At 39.9% G+C, this 23,616-nt stretch overlaps 1 protein-coding gene across 3 annotated transcripts in view; it reads right to left on the bottom strand.

The window, feature by feature from the left end:
- The window catches only part of DOCK1 (dedicator of cytokinesis 1), a 287,834-nt gene that overhangs the window by 238,566 nt on the left and 25,652 nt on the right, over positions 1-23,616 (bottom strand). For 2 of the 3 annotated variants that reach the window (XM_086752623.1, XM_086752622.1), the window contains 15 exons: positions 22,430-22,470; positions 20,516-20,571; positions 18,872-18,968; positions 15,266-15,414; positions 11,903-12,038; positions 10,963-11,120; positions 10,340-10,421; positions 9,807-9,942; positions 9,383-9,455; positions 6,794-6,936; positions 4,389-4,514; positions 3,333-3,457; positions 2,921-3,019; positions 2,079-2,151; positions 285-388 (listed from right to left, as the gene is read on the bottom strand). In XM_086752623.1, coding sequence (XP_086608749.1) covers positions 285-388; positions 2,079-2,151; positions 2,921-3,019; positions 3,333-3,457; positions 4,389-4,514; positions 6,794-6,936; positions 9,383-9,455; positions 9,807-9,942; positions 10,340-10,421; positions 10,963-11,120; positions 11,903-12,038; positions 15,266-15,414; positions 18,872-18,968; positions 20,516-20,571; positions 22,430-22,470 — 1,598 coding nt within the window. The remainder of the gene's footprint in view (positions 1-284; positions 389-2,078; positions 2,152-2,920; positions 3,020-3,332; positions 3,458-4,388; positions 4,515-6,793; positions 6,937-9,382; positions 9,456-9,806; positions 9,943-10,339; positions 10,422-10,962; positions 11,121-11,902; positions 12,039-15,265; positions 15,415-18,871; positions 18,969-20,515; positions 20,572-22,429; positions 22,471-23,616) is intronic. The other variant, XM_086752624.1, reaches the window with a different exon arrangement.

Below are 23,616 nucleotides of genomic sequence, written 5' to 3'. Positions count from 1 at the left end.
TGATGTTTAATGGGCTACAGAAGTAACTTTTCCCTGCCACAAAAATCCACATAAAACTCAATAACAAGTGCCTTTGAAAGTAAAACACCCCCAACAAAACATATTCAAAGTTTAACAACCAATCTGCCAAATATGCAAATTGCACAGTACTTGCTATTTAGATGCTTGATCTAAGAGAACAGTTTTTAACACATTTTTCTGTGCAATTCTGTAACAGTAATTCACTAAACGTCAGTCAGCTGAGCTAGCTACTACAGAAAGACTAAAATATCTCAAAATTCTACCTTGTAAACTATAAGGTCATGTTCTCCATCTCTCAAAGTTGTTCCATCATATCTCATGAGCTTCACAAATGCCAGGGCAAATATTTTCTCAGATTTATCTTTGGCTGTTACAACAAAAAAAACCAAAAACAAAATGACCAGACAATTAAGTATTTGACACTTAAACAGACAGTTCACCTAAATCTCAGAAACATGGCTAATCTGTAAATGAATGACCATAGTAAAGATTCTCAGATGGAGGAAGAGTACAAGAAATTAGGAGAGTCTTCTAAACACAAGACAGAATCAAAAAAAGGCGAAATAAAAGCATAAGAATCTGACCACACCAACAATAACTAGATGCTTAATATTTCTATATTCTGCTTAATATTCTGTATTCTCTATTAGAGAGCTGGATTAAGGCAGCTTTTTAAAAATAAAACAGAAATTTGATGCATTTATATTGTTCAGGCTTTTAGGAGGCAGGAGAATGGCAGTGCTTGGTACCTAGAACAATGGTTTAAAGACCAGCACTGAGGATCTCATCAGGGCTCTATCATTTGAAGGAGGGAAAACTAGAACCAAAACAGAAACTGGATCCTTAGGTCCAGACGAAGTGCCTAAGTCTCCAAAAGCTGACTCACTCTACAACCAACATGAACTAGAAAATGCATTCAGTTTCCTCTCATTGTTCAAAATCTATTATCAAAAGTAAAAACAAAGCAATAGGGCAAGTAGAAATCACAAAGCTAAGAAGTAAAACCAGAAGGAAAGTGCAATCAACTTTAGACAGCCCAAGGAGGCTGTGAAAAAGCTCTGCAGGCCTAAGGTACAGCCTCTATTTAATATTTTAGCCATTAGTCAATTTTCAAAATATACAGCTTCAATTAAATAATCACTACGGGGCAATGTACTACATGTTACACAGGTAGACATGAGGAGTATTACATGTCATGTGGACACTACCTGATTAATGCTTTTGTCTACACATTTATTCTACAGCAAAAAAAAAAAAAATCGAACACTGTGATAACAAACATTATCATAACCAGGGAAACTCCCCAAACTTTGCCACGAAACCACTGTTGACAAACGGAAGCTGTCTAGTTGCCTCCATCTGCTCCTCAACAGCTCAAAGCATCTCAGCTGCCAGCAACATTACAGGAAAGCTGAGGAAAATCACAAGCTCTCAAATACCAAGGCCAGGTTGGATGAGGCTCTGAGCAACCTGCTCTGGTTGGAGACATCCCTGCTCCTTGCAGGGGGATTGGACTGGATGGGCTTTAAAGGTCCCTTCCAACCCAAACCATTCCATGATTCTAAGATTTTTCAGACCAAAATTACTTCAAAACAATCACAAGCCAATCTGAGAACCAGAAGCAGAAATCAAATTTCTTAACAGCCAAGTCTTCAATTACTGATGCTAAGCCCACTGCAAACTCCTTCACACTCTCATTTCACACCTGAAGATATCAAACATCTTTACTACTCCCCACCCACCTACCTCTAAGATATAGAATACCACAACCCCGACAGTTACTAACTGAAAGCTTTATTTACTAGCCCTTTCATTTGACTTGGAGAAATCACTGGGCAGGAAAAGAAAAGACCTCGATGCTGATAGGCAAGAGTGAGGAAGATGTAAAAGGAAAAAGAAGCTGAGACACTAACATAAAATAACCAGGCAAAAAAATTACTTATCCTCACACTAAAAGTGACTACAAGTCAACTACAGATTATGAATGTTATGCCCATTACAGCAGATTTTGGCACCAGACACGACAAGAACCATAATGAAAAGGCTGAATCACTCACAGTCCTGTGATGATCTATGACGGAACGTGAACCTTAAATGACTGCGGTTCACATCTTCAATGGGGATTGCGACCTTCACATATTGGGAAAGAGGACAGAAAAATGAAACAGTCAGTACAGTATCTTCAGACATCATCAACCACTACCAAATCTCATCTAGACATCTTTCAATAATATGCTTGGCTCTTTCAAAAAGATTTATAGTAAGTACCAGCTTCATTTTGCCACAGAAAATCTTGAAAGGTCACAGGAAAATCCCCAATTCTTGCACCAAGAAAGACAGACAGAAGAAAGTAAGCCTGTTAAGCTACCCAACAGGACCTCAACTTCAGATGTGAGGGACACATGTACTCCTCCCAGTACTGCTCTGACTACACTTAGAATGTATTTTGTAAAGCCAGCATCACTGTAATATTAAAACTTGGCATGTCAGCCAAAATGTTATTACCCAAGTAAATTCAGCAAGCTTAAAGGACAATCAGGCAGATCCCAAACCACTGATGAGTTCAACACCATAGCCGTTATGTTTCAACCTTAATATCCTGCTTCTCTAGGTCAGCTTCATGGAAATAGAGTAAACCATTCCTAAACAGATGTTGGAGTGCCCCCGAAACAGTTGTCTTGACAAAAAGGATGAAATAAAATTCATTATGCAATAAAAGTCAAATCTATTTTCCAGCAGTCTCCAAAAGTCTTCCTTAGTTGAGCTATTCCTTCTGTCCTGCTAAACACCATCGCAAGGATTGAATTTCCCTAGTTTTGTTCCTCAAGGCTTTCCACTGAAATCTACATTAATCGCATATTATCCCCCACAGAGGAAGCTACTGTAGCAGTTCGTATACCTTTACAGTCTCAAACCAGCGAGGCTGCTTCACTTGGTAATATATTACTGACTTGTACTCTGAGATGGCTTCATCACCAGCACCAGGAAAAATAACGCTCTTGAAAACACAAACAGAAGAGAAAAATGTTTATGTCTATCTTAAACTCCACTTTTTCACTCAAATAAACAAAATAAAAATAGTGAAGTAGGTCGAAATAAGACAGAACGGCTCACGTTCAGAGCTTCCCATGAAATTAGGATTGAAGTGCATGCACTGATATGACAAGATGTAGTTAGTTATGGCAAAGGAGAAAATTTTGTTGTAAATAGAAATAGGGACTTAAGTTGACAAATATACAGAAAGATGTCAAAAAGGCTTAAACAGGTATTTATCAAAATTTAAAAAACCCAGAAGTTAGATACTTCAATACCTCTAATCTTTTGCCGTCTTCATCATAAACAGATACCGTAACTTCTACATTCTTTGCTGTTGTTTTGCTGCCTTTGTCAAAATCTCCCTGAACCAACGTTACATAGATGTCATTACGAACATCACCTAAAAGAAAAAACAAAGCATGATGCTCTTGGCAGTTTCCACAGTCTAGCTATTGATTGGTGAAAACAATCACGCACAGAAACAAAACCCAACACATTTCAGTAACAGCAATCATGCACGTACATGGCAAAACATTTAAAAGCCACGGTATCTTGAACATTCAAAACCTGTAGTACTGAAAACAGCTGTTTAGCTAAAATTGTGCTAAGACTTCTAAAGTCTGAACTATCAACTCATCGAGCAGCAAGCTGAATCTAACAGACAAACAAACATTCCATTATTTCTGGACTGAAAGAGTAGCACACCATCATTGAGAGTACGCCCTGTATCACTCAAAAAACATCTCAGTTCCACTTTTGCGGGGTTTTTTGCACAATTTCTTTAATTAAAAATTTCAAAGGATGAATTTCATCACAGCCATTAATTTATCCCACAAAGAAATATTTTGCAAGTTAAAAATACTTAAACAGCCTACCGAGGTCTGTTGTTACATCGGGAAGTGGTTTGATGACGTTGCTGGCTTGGGGGTCGCAGGGGAGGGTTGTATTTAGCTTTATGTCTTAAAATGCTCTTCGAGTGCACCCCAATTGAATTGAAATTTTGAAAATTATATTGGAGAAACAGGATTTCCAATAATTTAATGAGACAGATGGTTTACATGCCAACATATGATCACAATAAGCGGAGGTGCTGAGATACACCTCACTGGATACACAGCACAGCATCTGATAAACGCAGTCAGCAGCCACCAAAGTACTTTACATTTATTTTAAATGAGACAAAATCCTTTGAGTAGCCATTATTTCTAACATATACCATACCTCAAATTCAACTTTTTTTTTTTTTTTTTCAGCCCAGAGCTTCCACTCATACAGATACTTAAAGGAAGTTAAACTATAACAAAGCAGCATTAATTCACCCGACGGCTTACCAGGCATTATAATCTCAGGAAACCCCATTTTCCGAGCCACGGCTGTTGACCTGTCCACTAAGTGTGGAAACTCTTTCCTAATCTGATGAATATCTCCCGGAAGAAGTTTCAAAGTCACCCACAAACCTGTTGTGTGAAAACCACAATTATTAAATTGATTTTTTATAGTTATTAAAGATTTCTTTTTACACATTCTAAAGTGTAAGAACATACATTAAGGTAACTGTTCTTCATTTTAAAAAAATACACTTTACAAAGTATTTTAAAACACTCAAAAAACCCCACAGCTTCAAGTGGAAATGAGTACGGCACACGTAAGTATTTCTGATTTTATCAGACCTTCTGGAAAACTGTGTAAAATCCCCATTTGCAAGCTGACTGGCTAATAAAAACCCTGAGAAACTGGAAATCTGCGCAAGATAAGGATTCAGGCCTCGTATCGTGCACTTTGCAACCATAACATCTAGAAAGCCTCTTGGTAGGGAGGAGCTAGGCAGATGTTCAAAAGCAGAGGCCTGTAGCTTCTCATACACAGGCTTACTAAAGCCAAAGATTTAATTTACAGTCTAAAAATTTCAATACAACAGCTCTCCATTCAGAAGAACAACCGGTGACTGGAAGCAGACTGGAAGAAGGAAACCCTTGGCCATCAGCTGGACCTACTGGACTGCGAAAATACAAGCCAGCCTGCCGCGCCCTCAGCATCGAGCTGGAGTGACCCCAGAAGAACCTCTCCTCCTCGCGGAACGAGACGCCTCTTATCACTGAAGTCTTCCGCAAAGGTTTCTCGTGGAAATACAGTTATTAAGCCGTTAGCAGCACTGCCTCCAGCTTGTAGCTATCCTCTGAACTCCCACAAGTTCTTTCTAATGAAATGTTTATCTTACATGGGAAGAAAGAGAAGTGGCAACGCTGATTTCTATGTAAAAACTTGAGTATTACAACCAACCAACATCAAGCCACCCACGACGAGAGCACCAACAGCACATGCGTACCCTGAATTGGTTCATCGCCACCACCCCCGTACGTTGCTTTTACTGCACTGAGCACAAAGAAATCTACAGCATCAGCTTTATGCAGTTGCCATTTTTTCTCTTCAGCAGCAGAAGCGGCCACTAAAAAGCCACTGCTTGCCAACTAACATCAGGCATGCTTGTTACAGGAAAAAGAAAGATAATAAAGTGGGGGAAATAGGGGAAAAAAAAAAAAAGAAAAACCACCCCAAAGAAGCCTCACACACTTGGTAAAGTGACTGGTAATCAAGTTTAAGCATTAAATAATTACAGCAGCAATTTGCAGAAGAAAATTCTAAAATTAATATCTACAAAAAATACCCCCAAAATACTCATCTATAAAACAAATTGTGGGTTATCCTGTTACACACAAAATTAACTATTTGTTAATTTTGTATATACATGGCCGCTACCTTCCTTTCCTACTCAAATCTCTTAGAAAAGGCCATATGCTGACTTGTGACCAGAGATGGTTCTAGCAGCTGCTATTTCATGATACAGTAACTGGCCAAGCAACAACTCTTAATCCTTTTCTGTTTGCCTGGACGCCTTTCTTAGGGAAAGAACACGAAATTAATCAAAGAAGCTGAAATGTTTCCTCCTTTCCGACACACATGGGCTGTGGAGTGAAAACAAGGGGGAAAAGCAGATCCAGGTTTTCCCCTTTAGCTAATGGATAACTTAAAAAAAAAGTTTACGTAGATTTTTTATTTGCTATTAATTAGTAAGAATCAGCAAAAAAGTATACAATTTTTCTTGGGTCTGTTGTTCAGATACCTCCTACAAGTGCGACAGATATTCATACACGCAGTGTTTGGTGGAAAGTCCACACTGGTCTGCATCACCCCGATTTAATCCAGACTCCGAAAAGTCTTCCTCCGGCTCCGTCCTTACCACCTCCAAGCTCAGGCCAGTGCAGAGCTGGTGGGGAGTAAGACCCTGATCTTCTTGAGAGAGTGCCAAACGCTGCGAGCGCAGCCGTGAAGCGGAAAATTAAGGCGAAGGAAGGGAAGGAAGAGAATATCCCTTCCTTTAATGTTGGGAGGCCAAAGCCCCAGCTCAAGGGCACAAGAGGTGACCCCCTGAGTCATGGTTTCCAGTACAGAAACACAAAGATGTCCAGGGGATGGACAATGCAGAGAAAGGACAGTTAAGGCGGGACGAGGGGGGAAGGTGTAGGGTAGGGGGGACAGCAGAGTGAGCCCTGAAGGATGGGGAAGAGGGGGAACAAACCGCGCAAACACATTTCCTGTTACCACATGGCAGCGAGCAAGTGAAGGTAATATTATTAATATTATGCACCCTTGATCCCAAAATTAATATCATCACATGCTGCAAATCAAGCGAGGAGCAGTTTTAGGTACGCAGGTGTATATAAAGAACAGTACCTACCCTGACCCTTGTGGTTAACTTCTTTAGCAGCAATCACTTTGTTTATAACAGTCTGAAGGAAATCATTCTCCCCCGCCACCCTGGGTGAAAAACGGGATGATATGTTCAGCTGCTTGTGTCGAATGGCGTCATCCAACGCTAGCCTGGAGGATGCACATGACGACCAACACCAGGAAACAAAGGGTCACAGAAAACCAGAAGTCACAGTAACAAGGGAACACAAAAGATCATATCACAGTTGTGACAAAGAGTATTTATTAGTCGACGCAAGACAAAGGACAGGAAAGGTAACAAGAAAGACAGGGGAAGATCATTAATCAGAAGAACGCTGATCTACCGCGGAGAAGTACAGCACATTCGCGTTGGTACTTCTCCCGTCAGGGACATGCACGCACAGGCCCCAGAAACGCTCGGCGAGGACAGCAAGGATGTCTCCCACCTGAGAATCCCCTGCTAAGCAGTGAAAACCTATACAAGCAGTTTTCTCTTTAATATATATAGAGCAGACTGGCCCTGCAACACCTCCAGGGTCACTTCTGCCGTTCCACAGGTTAAGCAGCAGTGCACACCGTCTGAAGGCAAAGCTACCGTAGATCTCTCAGAAATGGCATAGGAGAAGAAAAGCAGATAATCCAAACGTTGTTACACCCGGTGAATAAATGGAAAGGTGGAAACTATAAATAAACAGCAGCACTAAGTGTCATTTAAGTAATCCCGCCAAGTGCTTTTGACAGCCATTGTGTTGGTGGCTAGTGAATGAATAGAAACAAACAAAGATATGAAAACAGAATTGCATGTGGTACAACAGAAGCAAAGCATGGAATGAGAAGAAAAATGTGGCTCGTATATACAGCCTGTCTACGTTGGAAGTAATGACACCAGTATTCATTGCGGGTTCTCACATTACTCATTCTTTAGAATATACTTTTTCAGAAGAATGTTTTAATTCAATGCGGCAAAAAAAGAAATCACATTGTACATCTTTTCAAAAAGCTGATTTATATACACAGAAAAAAAATAAATCAGTGTTAATGGAGCAGAAAACTAGATGTTCCATTAGCATCCACTTTGAGACACAGATTCATTTTCATTGCGTACTTCCACACTCACGAAAAATAAACTTGCTATTGTTTATCACAAAATGAACATACCATGAACACACCCCTCCCTAAAAACCTGTTTTCCTCGAAAAATGGAATTGTTCTTCTGATTTTCACCCTCTACACCGCTCCAGCGACACTGCTGCACGCAAATAAAACCATTGGAGACTTGAGGATGCTTGCTCTCTACAGCGCCTGCAGACCTTGCCATCCTCTCTATAGCCCTGCATCTTCCAAACCACAGGGGCTTCCTCAATTAAGCCTATTTTCCAAAATAAAGTTAATTTGAGATTACATTATTTTAAGCTTTTTGATTTAATATTATTACAAACCCTCGGAATATCTATTAGCTCATTAATCAAGAATTTAGCTAACGTAACTATGTTTTGCCTTTCTGAACAGGTACCAGTCTAACACCGAATGGGAAAACAAAGTATTCCTATTTTATGCATATTTACCTGATTTATCCCTTCTACCTTTCCCCACTTTGTAAATTGAAAAAAAAAAAAAATAACCCCAAAAAAAAAAAAAAAAACAACCCATGAACTACGGATGGAACAGAGTATTTGCCACACTTTCTGTTCGGTTAATAAGCTTTTACTTCTAAAAGCATTTCTCTGCACTTATCTACAAATTCACAAAAAATCAGGCTATTAAAGCCATATTTCTTAATACAATTTTGTGGCTTGAAGTCAAAACTGATCTTTGATATTACGTTACATTCATATACATCCTTATTTTAAAGAACACCAACTCCATATATAATATTAGCTAACTTAATTATTGTAAAATAGTATCTGTCAAACTCCATGTCAGCAACCTCAGAGTCAGTGTGGAAAGGTTTGCAGTCTCAGAAAACTAAAGGTAAGACCATGTCCACGTAGCAGATTGGTTTCCTTGATTCTGTGAACCAGCTGTAACAGGTATCTGCAGCAGAAACATCCTCTCCCGTATCCTCCAACCAAAATACCTAACGTTTCTGGTAAAAGTCTCACCCGATGAAGTTGAATTATGAGAAAAGATTGCAGGAGGTACATCAAGCCATCCTTCAAATTCTCTGCTTTTGTTTGTACTCCAATTACTGTGGCGCCGACTAAGAAATCATATCTGCTACCAAGAAAAATGTTATTGTTTCCTAATTTCACAGAAGTCACCTGCAGTGGATGCTGGTAACACCGCTGGTTTTTATCAGTCTCAGGTAGAGCTAAATCAGTCATGTACTTATTTTAAACATTTCATCTCTTACACATTATCACCCTGACACCTTCAAAGAAAAAGAAAACAAGACTGCAAAACCAAGACTGCATGCTTTAAACTCAAGACTTGAAAAAAAAAGTAAGTACTACTCAAGACAAAATATCACACTGAAATAAATTAGCTTCAGAATATCTACAGAACACTTCTTCCAATCACAAGTTTATTTCTTTTTCAATAAAAGTTAAAATCTTAATTCTTTCACTTCTTATTCTTTAAACTATTTGCTACTTACGGTTGAAAAGGTATGAAGTGCTGTTTGTCCTCATCATCAACTTTTCCGTTAATTATGTCAGTAACATCCATTACTGAAAACAAAACCAAAGTGTACTGAATTAAAGGATCAACATGGGAAAAGGGGTGCTGAGGGAATACCCTGGGAGACAGGAAGCAACGGTGACTCAGAAGAGGGATGGAGTTATTAACTCTGCAATTTCACAGTTTTCCTATCGCATAACATCATGTTGTAAATAATTTTGGCATCTCTAGCTAAACGCAAGTCCTGAAAGCTACAGGAAACTCCACAACCCAGCAATGAGTCTGACTAACGTGTACCTGGGAGCAATTTTGGGTTTATACAGCCCCACGGGAGTTTCACACATCCAACCTTCTACGCAAGAACAGAATGTGATACAGACAGACACAGCACACAGAATTACCTGCTACTCCAAAAGGCCGCCGCAGCCCAGAGGTCAGCTTCCTCGTGTTGTTGTCCCTCAGCTCCATTCTGCCCACTCGCACAATCTGACAGACAAAACTGATTTTCTCTCTTTTCAGGTCTTTGCTGCCCAGGTCCTAGAAATAGTAGTTTTGTCAGATTACTTTAAAATAATGTTATTTCAAGTTCCATTTTAGGAGGAAGAAGGTCTGCTGCTCAGGATTTGCCTCCTCAGAGTTTTTCTAACAGTACTGAAAAAGTCTTATCTTGACTTGTGTGTAAATTAATTGCTTAAGAGGCCAAATAATTTCTAGTAAGTTAAAACTTCAAAGAGCAACTTGGGTCTTAGCGAGCTATCAAGAACATTTAATAGTCATTTATGAGAAACATCTCAGGTGAGCCTTCCCCAGGATCACTACCTGCAGAGATAATTCCACACTGTCTACAGACAGATCATGACACTCCTCAGTTACTCCCAAGCTATGAAACAAGTGCTTTTAAAATTTGCCAGCTGAACCAAGTGCACATACTTACAGTGAATACCGCTCGAAGGTTATGCAGTCTGTCTATATCTTTAGGGAGTCCACAGCTTGACCATCGCACCAAGTAGTTTTCACTGAAAGAACAATAATTTGAGGAGTTTTGTTTAAATGGCTTCTTTTACATAAGCAGAATTTACAGAAAATATTTTAAACTCAATCTACTTATAAACAAATGGATATTTACTTAGTGGAGAGACGGCATTTCTCCTTGTGTATATCATTTACAAAAAGAAAGCAACTCATCAGCAATAAAACGTAAGAATTTCTTTAAGGAAGCAGGGGATGTAGTTATCAAACTCTCAGATGAGTGCCAAGGCTGCTGCTAAGCGAGGGCACACAGCCTTGCAGGTGTGTTCACGTCTCATTTACGCTCCGCACTTTGGGAACCACAGGCACAGCGTGCTGAGGAACAGCACGACCCTGACACGTACCCAAGGCAAAGGGACTTGCCCGATGCTCTGCTGAGCATGACGATGAAGTGCTGCTTCCCAGATGATCCTGCCCTATGCCTTTCACAAAAATCTGACTTTCATAAACCCCCTGATCATGCAGAAGTACCTCACTGCTATAACTGGGTAAGCACAGACTGGGGAGCACACTCAGGAGTACACTAACCTGATAAATTTTGATTCCAGTGGATCATACAGAGACATCAGGACTTCAGCATCTTCTCCTATTTTACAGACTACATTTTTTAAATTTACAAATAAAGCAAATGAAGGAGTGGCAGCAAACTTGGCTTGTCTGTTGATATCGATGTTCTGCTTCTGAGACTGTAATTCAAGAACAAAAGAAACTTCAATTTAACTGAGCTTCACAAATATTCAACCACTATAAAACTTTTCTAAGACCTTTTAGACAGAAGAAGAGGGGACAAAGAAACAACTTTGGATGCAAAAATTTAATAGTTTAAATCCCGTTTAAACTACTGTATTTTTACATCAACTTTACTAAGAGGTGCAAGTGTATGGTCCACAGCAACTCAACAGGACGCAGTAACTTATTCATTGCACCAACACACTCATGAGCAACTCCACAGGAACACCACGCTCTGCTAACTGCTGCTGATATGGACAGGACTCCTTACAACAGAAATGTTCTTCCTTTTAAACAAGGATTTGCATTGCAGAGAGGCTGACTATTCAAGTCTGAGAATGGTTTTAAATTTGCCCCTTCTACTTCAACGAACAAGTTTTCAGGATTGGAGTACAGACATCATACAAACGCAACGAGGGCATTATTCTACTCGATTCTCAAAAATGAACTCTCATGACAACCTAACACACAAACTTGCTACACATGCATCTCTGATATTAACCTACAAATGTAGTTGACTTATCAATATAGATGTTAACCATAAACTCTACCAAGCCCTATAAAGGATGAAAAAAACCACAATTAAACAGTCTAAGACACACAACTTCCTACATAATGTTTAAACCTGGTAACTCTTCATGAATCAGATCCTTGATTACCAATGCTACAAATAAGTCACCTAGTTATTTTACCGTCTCATGTTTCAAAGGCAAAAGCTACAGTGCATAGTGTATCTTACTTTTTCCTCCTGTAGCCTCTCTTCAACTTGCTTAGAAGCTATTTCATGGGCTCTGAAAAGGCTAATCGTGCTGGTCTGCTCTGGGTCCAAAATATTGCCATCTTCATCTCTAACCACCAGATCTAAATCAAGAATTCTAAACAAACAAAAAAACAACAACAAAAAAGAAATGCTTGTGAATTAACAATGCTCGAATTAATGCTTTAAAAAATCACCTGCCAAGTGCTTAACATTGAATCATGCACACCTGACTTATTATAGAAAAAAAATAATTTATACATGATAAAAGAATTTAACATGTCACCAACCCTGGAGATAACCATCGCTGGCTGGAAGTCACTTTTTCCCGCAGCACAGAAAGAACCAACGTAAATGAAACAGCAGAACAGCTGGAGAACTAATTTCTTAAACAACTAAGTTAGCATTAGACTTTGTCTCCTCCTCCAATTCATCTGACAGTTTAAGCAACTACTAGAGTCACACCACACGCAAACTGGGCAGTTCATTTTGTCCCAGTCCCCATGCTCCTCCAAAGCAGGCATATTCCTGTTTTAGCAAAAACCTACAAGATAGAAAAAGGCACAAGCTGTTTCCCTTTATTTAAAGCAGAAGCCAGATTTCTGTCAGCAGGGCGTTAACGTCCACGATTACCTTCTGCAGAGAGGAAGGTTTCTGCCATAATTAAATCCAGTCTTAGGACAGACTTCTCACATTTCTCCATGTTAGTGCAGTGCTGGCAGCAGAACCAAGGATTCCCTGGGAATCCTTGGGAAACCCCAAGTTTAGGCTGATCGGCATTTCTCTACCTATCTTCCTGAAGACTGACCTCCTCACCTCCGTTCCAATACATATGGTCCCTGTTTTCTTCTTCTAACTCTGTAGTCACCTCTCATTACGGAGCTGCTGTAACTTGGGTTTTGAAATATATTTGATCAACGAGCTTAAATCAGACTTGTAGTGTGCAATAAGCCACGCAGAGGTTTGTGGCTTATCTGAGACTAAGTCCCCTTTGGACACGACCCACAATCACTTGAAAAGAAGAACAGGAGCTGTAGAAGAAGAAAACATGTTTCATGTACTTAGAGGATCGCTCCTCCCTGGCAAGAGTGGAACTTGGAGGCTTGAAATAAAGTCCTGAGCATGGTCAATACAGAAACCCCTTCAATTAATTGCACTGCACCAATTCAAAGGTGGATGAACGTCACTCAAACAAATTGCAGAAGATAGGCAGCAGCTTGCTAAGAAACATCTCAGCTCTCCTCTGCAACTGGACCTGGTCATCACAGAACTCTTAGGCATCCCTGGACCATGAGCTCCCAGATGAGTTTTCCACCAAGAAAGTGGTTTCATCACTGAAACCAAACAGAAGAGCAGCCAAAACAGTCCTGCTCCCCCAGCTGCTCTCTCCTGGGCAGCAGCCACAGCAGGGGACGCACCCACGGGTCACTTGTACCAGAACCGTCAGCCCTGGATGAACGAGAGCAGTGCCCTTCTGTAGGAGACACCCGCTTGGACCAGAGGAGAAGGTAACTCAAAAATTCAGAGAAAGACTCATCACCCAGCCTACCACACACGAACAGGACAAGAATGTTTGCACAGACTGTCAGAAAAATAGAAGCAAACATCCCTTTGATTTAATGTCTTTGTTTTATCCTTTAACTTGCAAATGATATTTGGAAAAAAAAAATGAAATTTATTTTCCTAAGTGTCCTAGTTACAGATTTTTGCAACTGAACAAAAAACATGTTTTCACAACAGAATTACCTGACCCAATTTCAGGAAAACATTAAAAATACAAATTCATAAGACTATTTTTACTTCCTCAGTTATTTTGACAACATGGAGTAAAATTGTTGTCTTTATTTATAGAAAAAAAATCTTATTTACAAATCAGTATTTCACAAAACAGGAAAAGTTAGGATATGATTAGATCAGAAAAGATTTATAAAACACATAAGGAATTCATTCTGTCTAGATATTGAAATCATCGCTTGTGCTTATTTTAGACAAGAGTGGATGTATGACTACATTAGAAACATATGGTAGCTTTCAGTCGTGAGTATTTACTCAGAAGTTCGGATTCGCGTCCCTCCTGTGCTCCAGAGAGAAGGTTCTGATCACTTAATTAGTCCATCCGAACACGATGAATACAAAGCACAGCACAAGATGTTCCACTGTATCCGAACGCCGAGCATCTGGAGGTTATTCAGAGTAACTTCAACCAACTCCTTAGCCAGATGGTAAAACACAGTAGCCAAACAAATAATAGCAACAACATCTGGCTAATTGTCTACTGAGGTACAACAGTCCATATCTTGGATTATACATGCTAATTACTGACAAAATGCAGTTACTGATGATTTTTTTTTTTTTTAAAAACCACAGCTTTTGCTGATAAAGAGTATGAACAGAACTCCTGCAAATTTGGCAGCTCCTAAGGAATAAAACACAAATAGATGAAATCTGATGAGTTATTTTCATCACAAGGGATGTAAAGATTGGCTTGCTGAAAACTTTTTCAGTCCCCAGGTGCGCAGTACTACACTGCTGTCTCTCAGTATTCAAAGCACTGCTTCAAATAATTTCCTGATTGAAGAGTAAGAGGTGACTTCTCATTTTCAATCAACACAGAAAGTCAAAACTGTATAGACAACTTGTAACCTAAAACTTCTATTTATAAAACAGTTTGCTTAAATCCAGACCACTGTTTGGAGAGTTAACATATCTGAATTATGAACACATCTAATGCATGCAACCTATACTGCTATCTTTTTTTTTTTTCTTATCAATATTTCCTTCACAATTTTCATTCTCTTCCATTAAATAGATACTTTCTTCTATTAAATCTCTCTCTCAATCTTCTGGTACAAGCTGGATACTATACAAGCAGAGGAACACTGAGCCAAACAACGCTTCTGAACCAACAATGCTTCCTTCGACATCACATTACAGCTAAGTGACTTCAGGGCGCACGCAGCTGGTGGTGTGAGAAGGCGACAACTGTTTATGCTGCAAAGGCAAGGAGAGTTTAAATCTTGTTTTGAGCAGAGGCAATACTTGCACTTTTCAACTGACCTTGAAAATTAAAAGTTGAAAGTGAACAGAATCATAATATGCAAAGTGAGAGTTACATATGGATTCCACTTTACATATTATAATTTATTATAATTCATACTCTACTTTAAAGATGCTCTGTCAACTTTATTCCTTATCCTGCTATAACAGGACTGTTAATATATTGCTATCACATCTCCATAAATAGAAGAATAAAAGAATTGTGCAAGAAGTCATTGACAGCTAATGTGTCTTACACAGGTTGATTCAGTTTTAAGCATAAATACTTGGAAAATACTGTTCACAAACCTGTTGCCATAATCAATTTTGGCAGTCACTTTCTTTTTCAGTTCCTTGAGCTCGTCTTGGGGTAAGGTCCCAGACAGTATTTGAGATCTCCACTCAATAAGGTCATATATCATGTGCCGTACGCTGCGAAACATTTCTCTGTTATCTTGCTGTTTGGAGGAAAAAGATGGGTAGAAGTTAATTTTGAAGGCTACTGACCATCTTTTAAATACACGGAATAAATTTCAATTATAAAACAAGAATTCAACAGGGTAAGGGTCTAGAATTAGCTCTAAAATAGGAGCACAGAACATCGAATACCAAGACTCTTACACTCTGCTTTAGGTATCTAAATAAGCGCACAAGCTTGTGTTTATGTTACCTGAAGAGCCAGGTCATACTGTATTCAGAAGAGGCATTCAAGGGAAAGACACTCTTCTCCTGGTTCACAGAGTAACTTTATTCAATGACCCCCCACATCGACTAGAACAGGACTAAAACTGCTGCATTTTAACAGCAAGAGGCTCAAGTTCTGCAATACTCCATCTGCAACCCATCAGAGAACCCTTTTCCCCTCCCTAGTTAAATCTTCAGAATAACACTTTGAAAATCCTCGGCGTGCACAGCTGAGCGCATGAGCATCTTACGAGTCCACAGGTCACATCTGAAGGAAAGCAGAAAAAAAAAAAAAAAACAGGAAAGCACGAAACTTTAAAGGAAGCTGAATATCTTTACTTTTTATAAAGGCTGGAACTATGGATATGAAATAGTGCGCAGCAGCACGCGCAAACGTTCCCTGGCAACATTCAGCTAAGCTAGGACACAGGAAGACAAAGTTCCAGACTTACCATGGAAGAAACCTCTTTTCCAGAGGATTTTCTACACACATGCCCGAACACACATGCATTCAGAGACAAGAGATCAAATCTCTAACCACAATGCAGAATGTGACGTGCTGGTTTAAACTGCGGACAGCGCACATACACAACGATTTTAGCGCAAACAAACAACGCCATGCAGAACTGAAGCTGCAGAACAACGGCCTTTCTATTTTTATTGTGAAAGAGAACGTCGAGACAAAGACGACACAGAAGCCCCGAACGCTTTGATCTTACCCAGAAGCAATCTCTCTTACCGTCTTAATAACCCTCAAAATTTAAGTCATTATTTCAACACACTCTTAAAAAGAAATTCTTTCTAAACACCCTACATCAATGAATTATTCACGCGATGAGTAGCTACTTTTCATTCAGACTACACCCAGGCCTTATATGACTAAAAAACCCTGTAATTATTAAATAATTAAAATAAAATTGCCCACTATATATAAAAGACAATGGAAAACCACAGAAGGTGCAGGAAAGGAATATAATGACTCCAAGACTACGGGGAAAACAAAAAATCTAACTGTGAAACTTAAAGACTTCAGTCTGTTTAGATTATCAAACAGCTGACTTGATTATAGCTAGAGAACCTTCACAGCGAGAAAATACCCGTTATTAAAAGCTCTTTAATGTAGCAGAGAAAGACACAAACAGGCACATACGGCTGGAAGCTAAATACAGACAAATCCAAATGGGAAAGAGGTTCACGATTTTCGATGCTGCAGGCAACGATAAACTAGTGAGATGAAGAACATGACACATCCTCTGCTATCTGTAAATCAAAACTGAATCCCTGTTCAATATTCAAACACAAATTAGGAACTGAATAGAGGCATAAATGTGGTCATTTAATGACTTGTGATACGCAAGACGTGGACAACATGCAATATCTCTCTAGTCCGCAGACTGACCAGTGTGAAACCGGTTACTTCCAGTAAGCCAAATCTCCCTTGAAAATGCAGTCCCAGTGCACCGATGCTCTTTTTGGCAGTTGACCACATACAATTAATCTAACAAATATCCTTGAGAAACAAACAATAAACAAACTCATTAAGTGAGCTACCTACTCACAGTAAAGCTGTAACAGGGACTGGAACCCTTTCTGCTACCGAACTGAGGCCACTGGTAGCATCACGCCTTGCCTGCTCTTGAGTTCAACGGTATTAGCAAAGCTCTGCAGTACTGTTTAGCTGTTCACGTGTCTTCATGGAGGTAAAGGTATGACAAATGAGATGTTAAACTTTAACAGTTAGAACACCAGGAGAATTTTATGATTTTCTAAAAGTTCCTGCTACAAAAAGCACACACGAGTCTCGGTAAGAAAACTTCTAGCAGTGTCTCTTGCTGTTCCTGCTGTCTTATTTATATCTGCACCACAACCAAGCTTGGTGCGGTTCTGCAAGTGGTATTTCTCTGACATGAAGCAATATTAGATCTCTTTCTCAGGAAAATCCCCCAAAAAAAGACACCAGAATCCAACTGCCACCCTCCCTGTCCTCAGCAGCACACAGCAGTGGAACCAAGGGCAAAGCTGTTCCCAGTGCCGCCTCCAGATTCGCTCCTCCTAGCTTGCTTCTGCCTGCCTGCTCCTTCCTCGCTCAACACATGACCTCTCTAATATCACATCCCATCAAAGCTCTTTCTTTAATATACAATCTGTTTCACTTCACGTAATGTATGATCCTTCATCTCCTCTACTGCAATATTACACCACTTCCAGCACGTTGTACTTCTAATCTTTATTTTCATGGGTGCAATTAAAAACCACATTAGTCAACACAAACATCTTCATCTCCAGTTAGTGTCTTCATTACACAGCTTGCGCTTTTACGATAGAAGAATTCAAATATATTCATAAGAAACAGAGACTCTGCATTAAACCCTGCTTTAAATATAAGACTTGCATGTTCACGTTATTTTGTACAGTGACCTTACACGAGGAGAGCATGAGAAGTCTGAGCAAGGGTACCTCACATCCTACAGCATGCTGTGGCTTTACATCTGAACTGCATTTTTAAGTCTACATTTGAACACTCTTTAGACCTTCCTCACAAATACTTCCATGGCTATTGTGTTTTTCTATTATCCCACCTGAGAGACTATGAATGTAAATGCTTACTACGGCAGATTTGTAAGAATATATACTTACGTGCTTTGGGACTTAAGCGTATGAAAATAATCAGGCTCGTAACTTAAGGACTGCATAAACTGGGAACAATCAACTTCAAGTACAAGAATACTGAGAGGTAAAAGCCCTACACTGGAGATTTTTCAAAGGCTTAAGTTTACACCTGCTAATTCAACATCAAATATTCAATTTTTTCAGAACGTAGACCAACAGCCTTAAGAACCGCCCTGAAAAGCATTTTCTTCATTTCTTTAATACATTTTTATATTAGATTTTTCCAAATCTGTATACATGCTAAAAATTCAATGTATTCCATATAATAGTGTCTCATGAAAAACGGGTCATAATTGCTCAACAAATTACTGCTAGATCAAGGTAATGCTCTGAAAAACTGATTCTGCACAAATACACAGTATTTCAGAAACGCTACTGAGATTTATGCCTTAACACAGAAGATGCTAAACAGCTTTTCAGCACTAAAAGCAGTCTTTAGAAACAGCAAGAGAAGTGGAGTTTCATTAACAGTTCATTCACACTTCTCGCCGTACCTTTCACAGCACCACTCTCTTCATTAACCGCATCCTAGCGTCGATGTTTTGCCAAGCGGATACTTACAACGTATAACTGCCGCCATATTATAGACCACTCCCGCAACGTGGTGGTGACCTCCTGGATCAAGGGGAGCTCGTTGGGTATCACCGTTTCATGTTGTCTGAGGAGGAAGAGAGAAAGAGTTTGAATTAAGTACTAGTCTTGAGTAGGACGGCAGAATCATTCCTAAAGAGGAATTGTTCATTTCCAAAGAAAACTCAATAACACCAGGGTTGAAAATAACATCACTTTTAAATTTTTAAGTTAAGAAAGAACGTACCAGTAGATACAGGCAAAGCAAGGTACACCAATACAGCCACACGACATAACGGGCACCTCAATGGGCTCAGACTACGCTACTGAGCTCACGCTTCTCCCCTCCCTCCCTTATTTCTACACTCAAGATGAAGATTTTGATACCGACCTCACCACACCATTTGTTATTGAGATACCGATTTTACACGAAGCAACCAAGATGAAAGCCAGAAATGAGCAACCTACGATGCCATGTTACAAAATATTGGTCTCGCCAAAAAAAATTAAGCATGCAAGTTACGACCATTAAGTTTCTATATGACTTGGTTTAAAATTACGTGCCACGAAAGTAAGGAACAAGAGCTAGATCTTTTAATATTTCAGAAGCAGGGTACTTAAAGGCAGTTTTGTAATCAGCAAGGAAGATGTCATTATGCAGCAATCTCATGATTAGTAGTTTTATCATTTACATATTTAACAGTGTATAAAAATAAATCGGGCACAAAGGAATAAAGTATTTTAATACTGTTTCACTCCATTTCATACCTTGCTAATTATTCATTAATTTCACTGCACTTTTTTTTTTTTTTCCCCCCTGAGATTTGGTTGGGACTTTTTCCTAGTTTTTAACTAAATTTTTCTATCAATGTTAGGAACTTCTACATGAAAAAACTGATTTGATATATAAAGACCTGAACTTTAACAGCTGTTAAATAACAAAAAGCAGCCCAAACTATTTAGTGGCACATGCATCAGGGAAGGGAACAGGAGAAACACAATATGAACAGTTCGAGATAACTTCAGCAAGGCAGAAAACGATGCCCAGATAATGGCTTTCAGCAAAGAGACCAGCCTACGAGATTTACCGAAAAGAGAATTAAGAAATTACTTAGATTTCATCTGTATAACAGAAACGTGTCTCGTATCAAAGGCCTCTTTTAATACACCAGGCAGAAGCCGTAAGACTTAAGAGCTGGAAGATAAAAGAAGCTGGGAAAACTGAAATTATAAATAAAGCGGGGGGCAGTAAGCAGAGGAAGTTAATCTAGGTGATTACAGTCAAGGGTGTAAAAAAATTTATGAAGAAAATTATTAATTCTTCCGAAATTAATTAATTAATTAAATTATTAATTCTTCTGAAACATTTACATTACTACAGGGAAAGTCATGCGTTAGCTGAACTGTATGACGATGCAGCTCAGGACAGCACCAGCCAGAAGCACCGCTGACGACAGCCCCTTCGGGCTTGAGGTGAGTTACCAATTTAAATTACTTTTTAAAAGAAATACACACACATTTTCACTATCAGCTCCTTAACTAACTGGAAACAAGTGCGAGTTATCTGATAATGCACTGAAATTATCCAGATACAAATAGGGAAACGGATTTTCATTATTTTTAAATCAAACTTACCCTTTGCCTTCAACTATTGCTTCCTTAAGATGTATATAGGAGGCAGGAAATATGCCCTGTGAGAGGGAGGGAGAAGAAAAAAAAAAAGTGTTTTAAATAACCAGTTGCATATAACATTTTATCCATTGCCTAAAAATATGGCAAAGACACACTGCCGGGTCTGCAGAGCCATTCACATCCTCTTAAGCATCGCAATAGTTGCGTTGTGGTGCTTTGTTTTGGGTTTGGTTTTTTTTTGTTTTTTTTTTTTTAATTTACTATTTGTATGGCATGTGGTGTTGGTATACAGATTCAATGTTTTTTTTTTAAAAAAAAAAAAAAAAAACCAAAAAACCAAAAAAACTTATCTTCACAATATGAGAGAAAACAGCAGTGACACCTTGTCACAAGCAGCCCTGCAAAGGGGTGTTTCCTCCCCCAGTTCCAGGTGCAGTTTCCCAGTTCCCCACATCCCTGGACCATCATATATAGATGCAAATTAAAACAGACTTGCTTCTGAAAGCACGCAAGGCCAATTATTGTAAATAGATCTACTCCAAAATGACATTTTGCTCGTCTAACCGAGCTTTCTTACCCTGCTGTAAGCTGCTGCTTCTGTTCCCAAAACGTTCCCAGGCTTCCCGTTAAAACAAACGCCGTGTGAGGGCAGGCGTTACGCAGGGTTGCCTTGCTGGGAAATAAATGGGCACGTGCACACGCGGAACGCGGGCATCCTGCATCGCAACCCACAGGACACAGACTTCGTAAAACACAGTGTCTTCTACCGTCAACCTCTCGTTAGTGCTACAAGCCAAAAACCTCCTCCACGGGCAGTACTGCACAACACCAGTACTGCTTTTCTGAAAAAAATGTTCTAAATCCATCACGAAATTCCAGAAATACAACAATATTTTCAAAACACTGTAAGCCAATGTTAAAAAAATAATTCAAGTCAGGCTAAGAAAGTAAGTTCCACCTCGCTCTGAGGTAGTAGTTCAGATTTCCTATCATCTGAGAACGTGAAAAAGAAGAAATTCTTAGAAAGCTACAGAAACTGTGGGAGGGTAGTAGGTGGGGGGGTCTGGTCTTTTCATCCCATTTTAAAATAAATAAATTCATAAATCACAACTTTTAGCTGCAGTCAGATAAATGCAGCAACACGTGGAATTAATTTAAGCCAAGAACAATGCGCAACTGCTTCTTAGGCTGTAAAAGGCATGTTTCTGAAATACAGTTTGCAAAAAATTTAGTGTATTTCCAAAAAAAGAAAATATCGAAATAGACTCGAAAACCATAGAACGGGCCTGTTTAGGAAATGGGTGGGACAAACCACACAACTCAGCTCCGCGCAACTCTAAATGCACCTCTGCAGGCAAACATCACATTTTAAGGTTTTGGTTTTTTTTTTACTTTAAGTGGAAAAAAAAAAAGCAAAACCAGAAGTCATTTAATTCTGGTTAATTACTACTATAAAGTTAAATGCTCAAAAAACACAAAGCACAATGTTCCAAGCAGGATTTGTGCCATTTCCTTTCTTTTTATTTCCAAAAGGCTGCTATAACCAGCAGCCCTTTATGCACACTGGAAGCCTAACTGGGCAAAATTACACCGCAGATGACTCCCCCTCTCGCAGAGAACGTCCGAAAAGCACAACGTAGATCTCCGTACGACTTTCCAAGATGCAACTGTGTTTCAGGAGTAACACATTATTTAACAGACAGTGAAGCAAAGTGTCGGCCTCTAAACAGATCGACTAGGACATAAAGTTCTGAACTTTTTACTGAGGCCGTTATCGGAGATGAGCGGACACGCGGTGAGTGGCTCCCATGCAGGACCGCAACACACGCTGGAGATCTCCATCCTAACAACACACCCAGTGCCATCACACATCTCTGTCCAAGAGAAAAATGAGCACTCTGCTCTGACAACACTTACCTTCTTGGATTTTTTTCGTAGTGTGTAACCTCTGTACCAACCTAGGCGGGGAAAAAAGGGAAAAAGCATTAAAAAGTTCATTAATGTCGCCTACCAACTGCTCCTTTCAGCTCAACAGCACCTTAACGTGGTTTCTGATCATGCTTCACCCCTGCCAACACACACACCCCACCTGAATTTAAATGCTCTACAGAATTAATATCCTGGCTAAAACAAGGCTTCTTGGAGGCTATAAAAATCAGAGTGATTATGATCAAACTGACGGATAAAACTACAAGATAGAGATGGCATTTTAGATGATGCATTTAATTGTCATTCATTTCATTTTAATTAGTAATTTACCAACATGAACAACGTAAGAGCATTCGCTTTACAAAGATGTACTGTTTGTCTAGTTTGAGTTCCAAACCTATTTAAGTTCCACAAATGCAAGTTTCCAAATGCAGATTCGCCGTTTGTCATCTCAGCAGAAAACAAGAATACTTTGGGATTTACGATTCACACCTCCAAATTTAAAAGCAGGGAGCCCCGCAGCCCTAATGCGGCACGAGGCAGCAAACACGCACCCCGCAGCAGCCCGGACGCCGCGCGATTATTCAGCCTGCGCCGTGCCCCTGGGCAGGTGGCCACGGCTGGAAAACCGTCCCAGTTATTGTGCCCCCAGCCCACGACACATCTGCAAGCAATCACCACGACAGCTCTTAGCCTTTCTCCAGCCGTACCACTTCGGCCCGACTGGGAAAGCAAAACCAACACCCTGCAAACTGGTCGTTTTGCCCCGTGGAAGACGGCATGCTGGAGAACGCAGATGAGACCTTCTGTGCGCACCGCCCCCAGTTCAGCACTGGGGCTATTCTCTACTCCAGTTCGTCTGTGCCACGGCTGGCTCGCTCCTTCCTGCTCAGCATCCCAGGGACCCCCCCGGGTACCAGAGCTGCCCTCCACAGCTGCTGGCAGACTGGTATTGCTGGGTGCGGTACCACCCTCTCTAGCCCTGCAAACGGGGGTTTGTACATCAAAGCATCCCTCTCCAGAGACCAGCATGGGTGAGGAGCAGGGGATCCCAAAACATGGGGAAAAAACCGACACAGTCCCACTCCTGGTAACAACCAGGGCAGGAAGAAAGTTCAAGGAAGATGACACATGCTGATAAACTTACTATCTACACTCTGGGACTAGAAACACAA

The sequence above is a fragment of the Chlamydotis macqueenii genome, chromosome 7 (assembly GCF_036417535.1).
Source record: "Chlamydotis macqueenii isolate bChlMac1 chromosome 7, bChlMac1.mat, whole genome shotgun sequence".
Classification (NCBI taxonomy): domain Eukaryota; kingdom Metazoa; phylum Chordata; class Aves; order Otidiformes; family Otididae; genus Chlamydotis; species Chlamydotis macqueenii.
The sequence above is the reverse complement of the archived record's forward strand: the minus strand, read 5'-3'. Positions and strand labels throughout refer to the sequence as shown.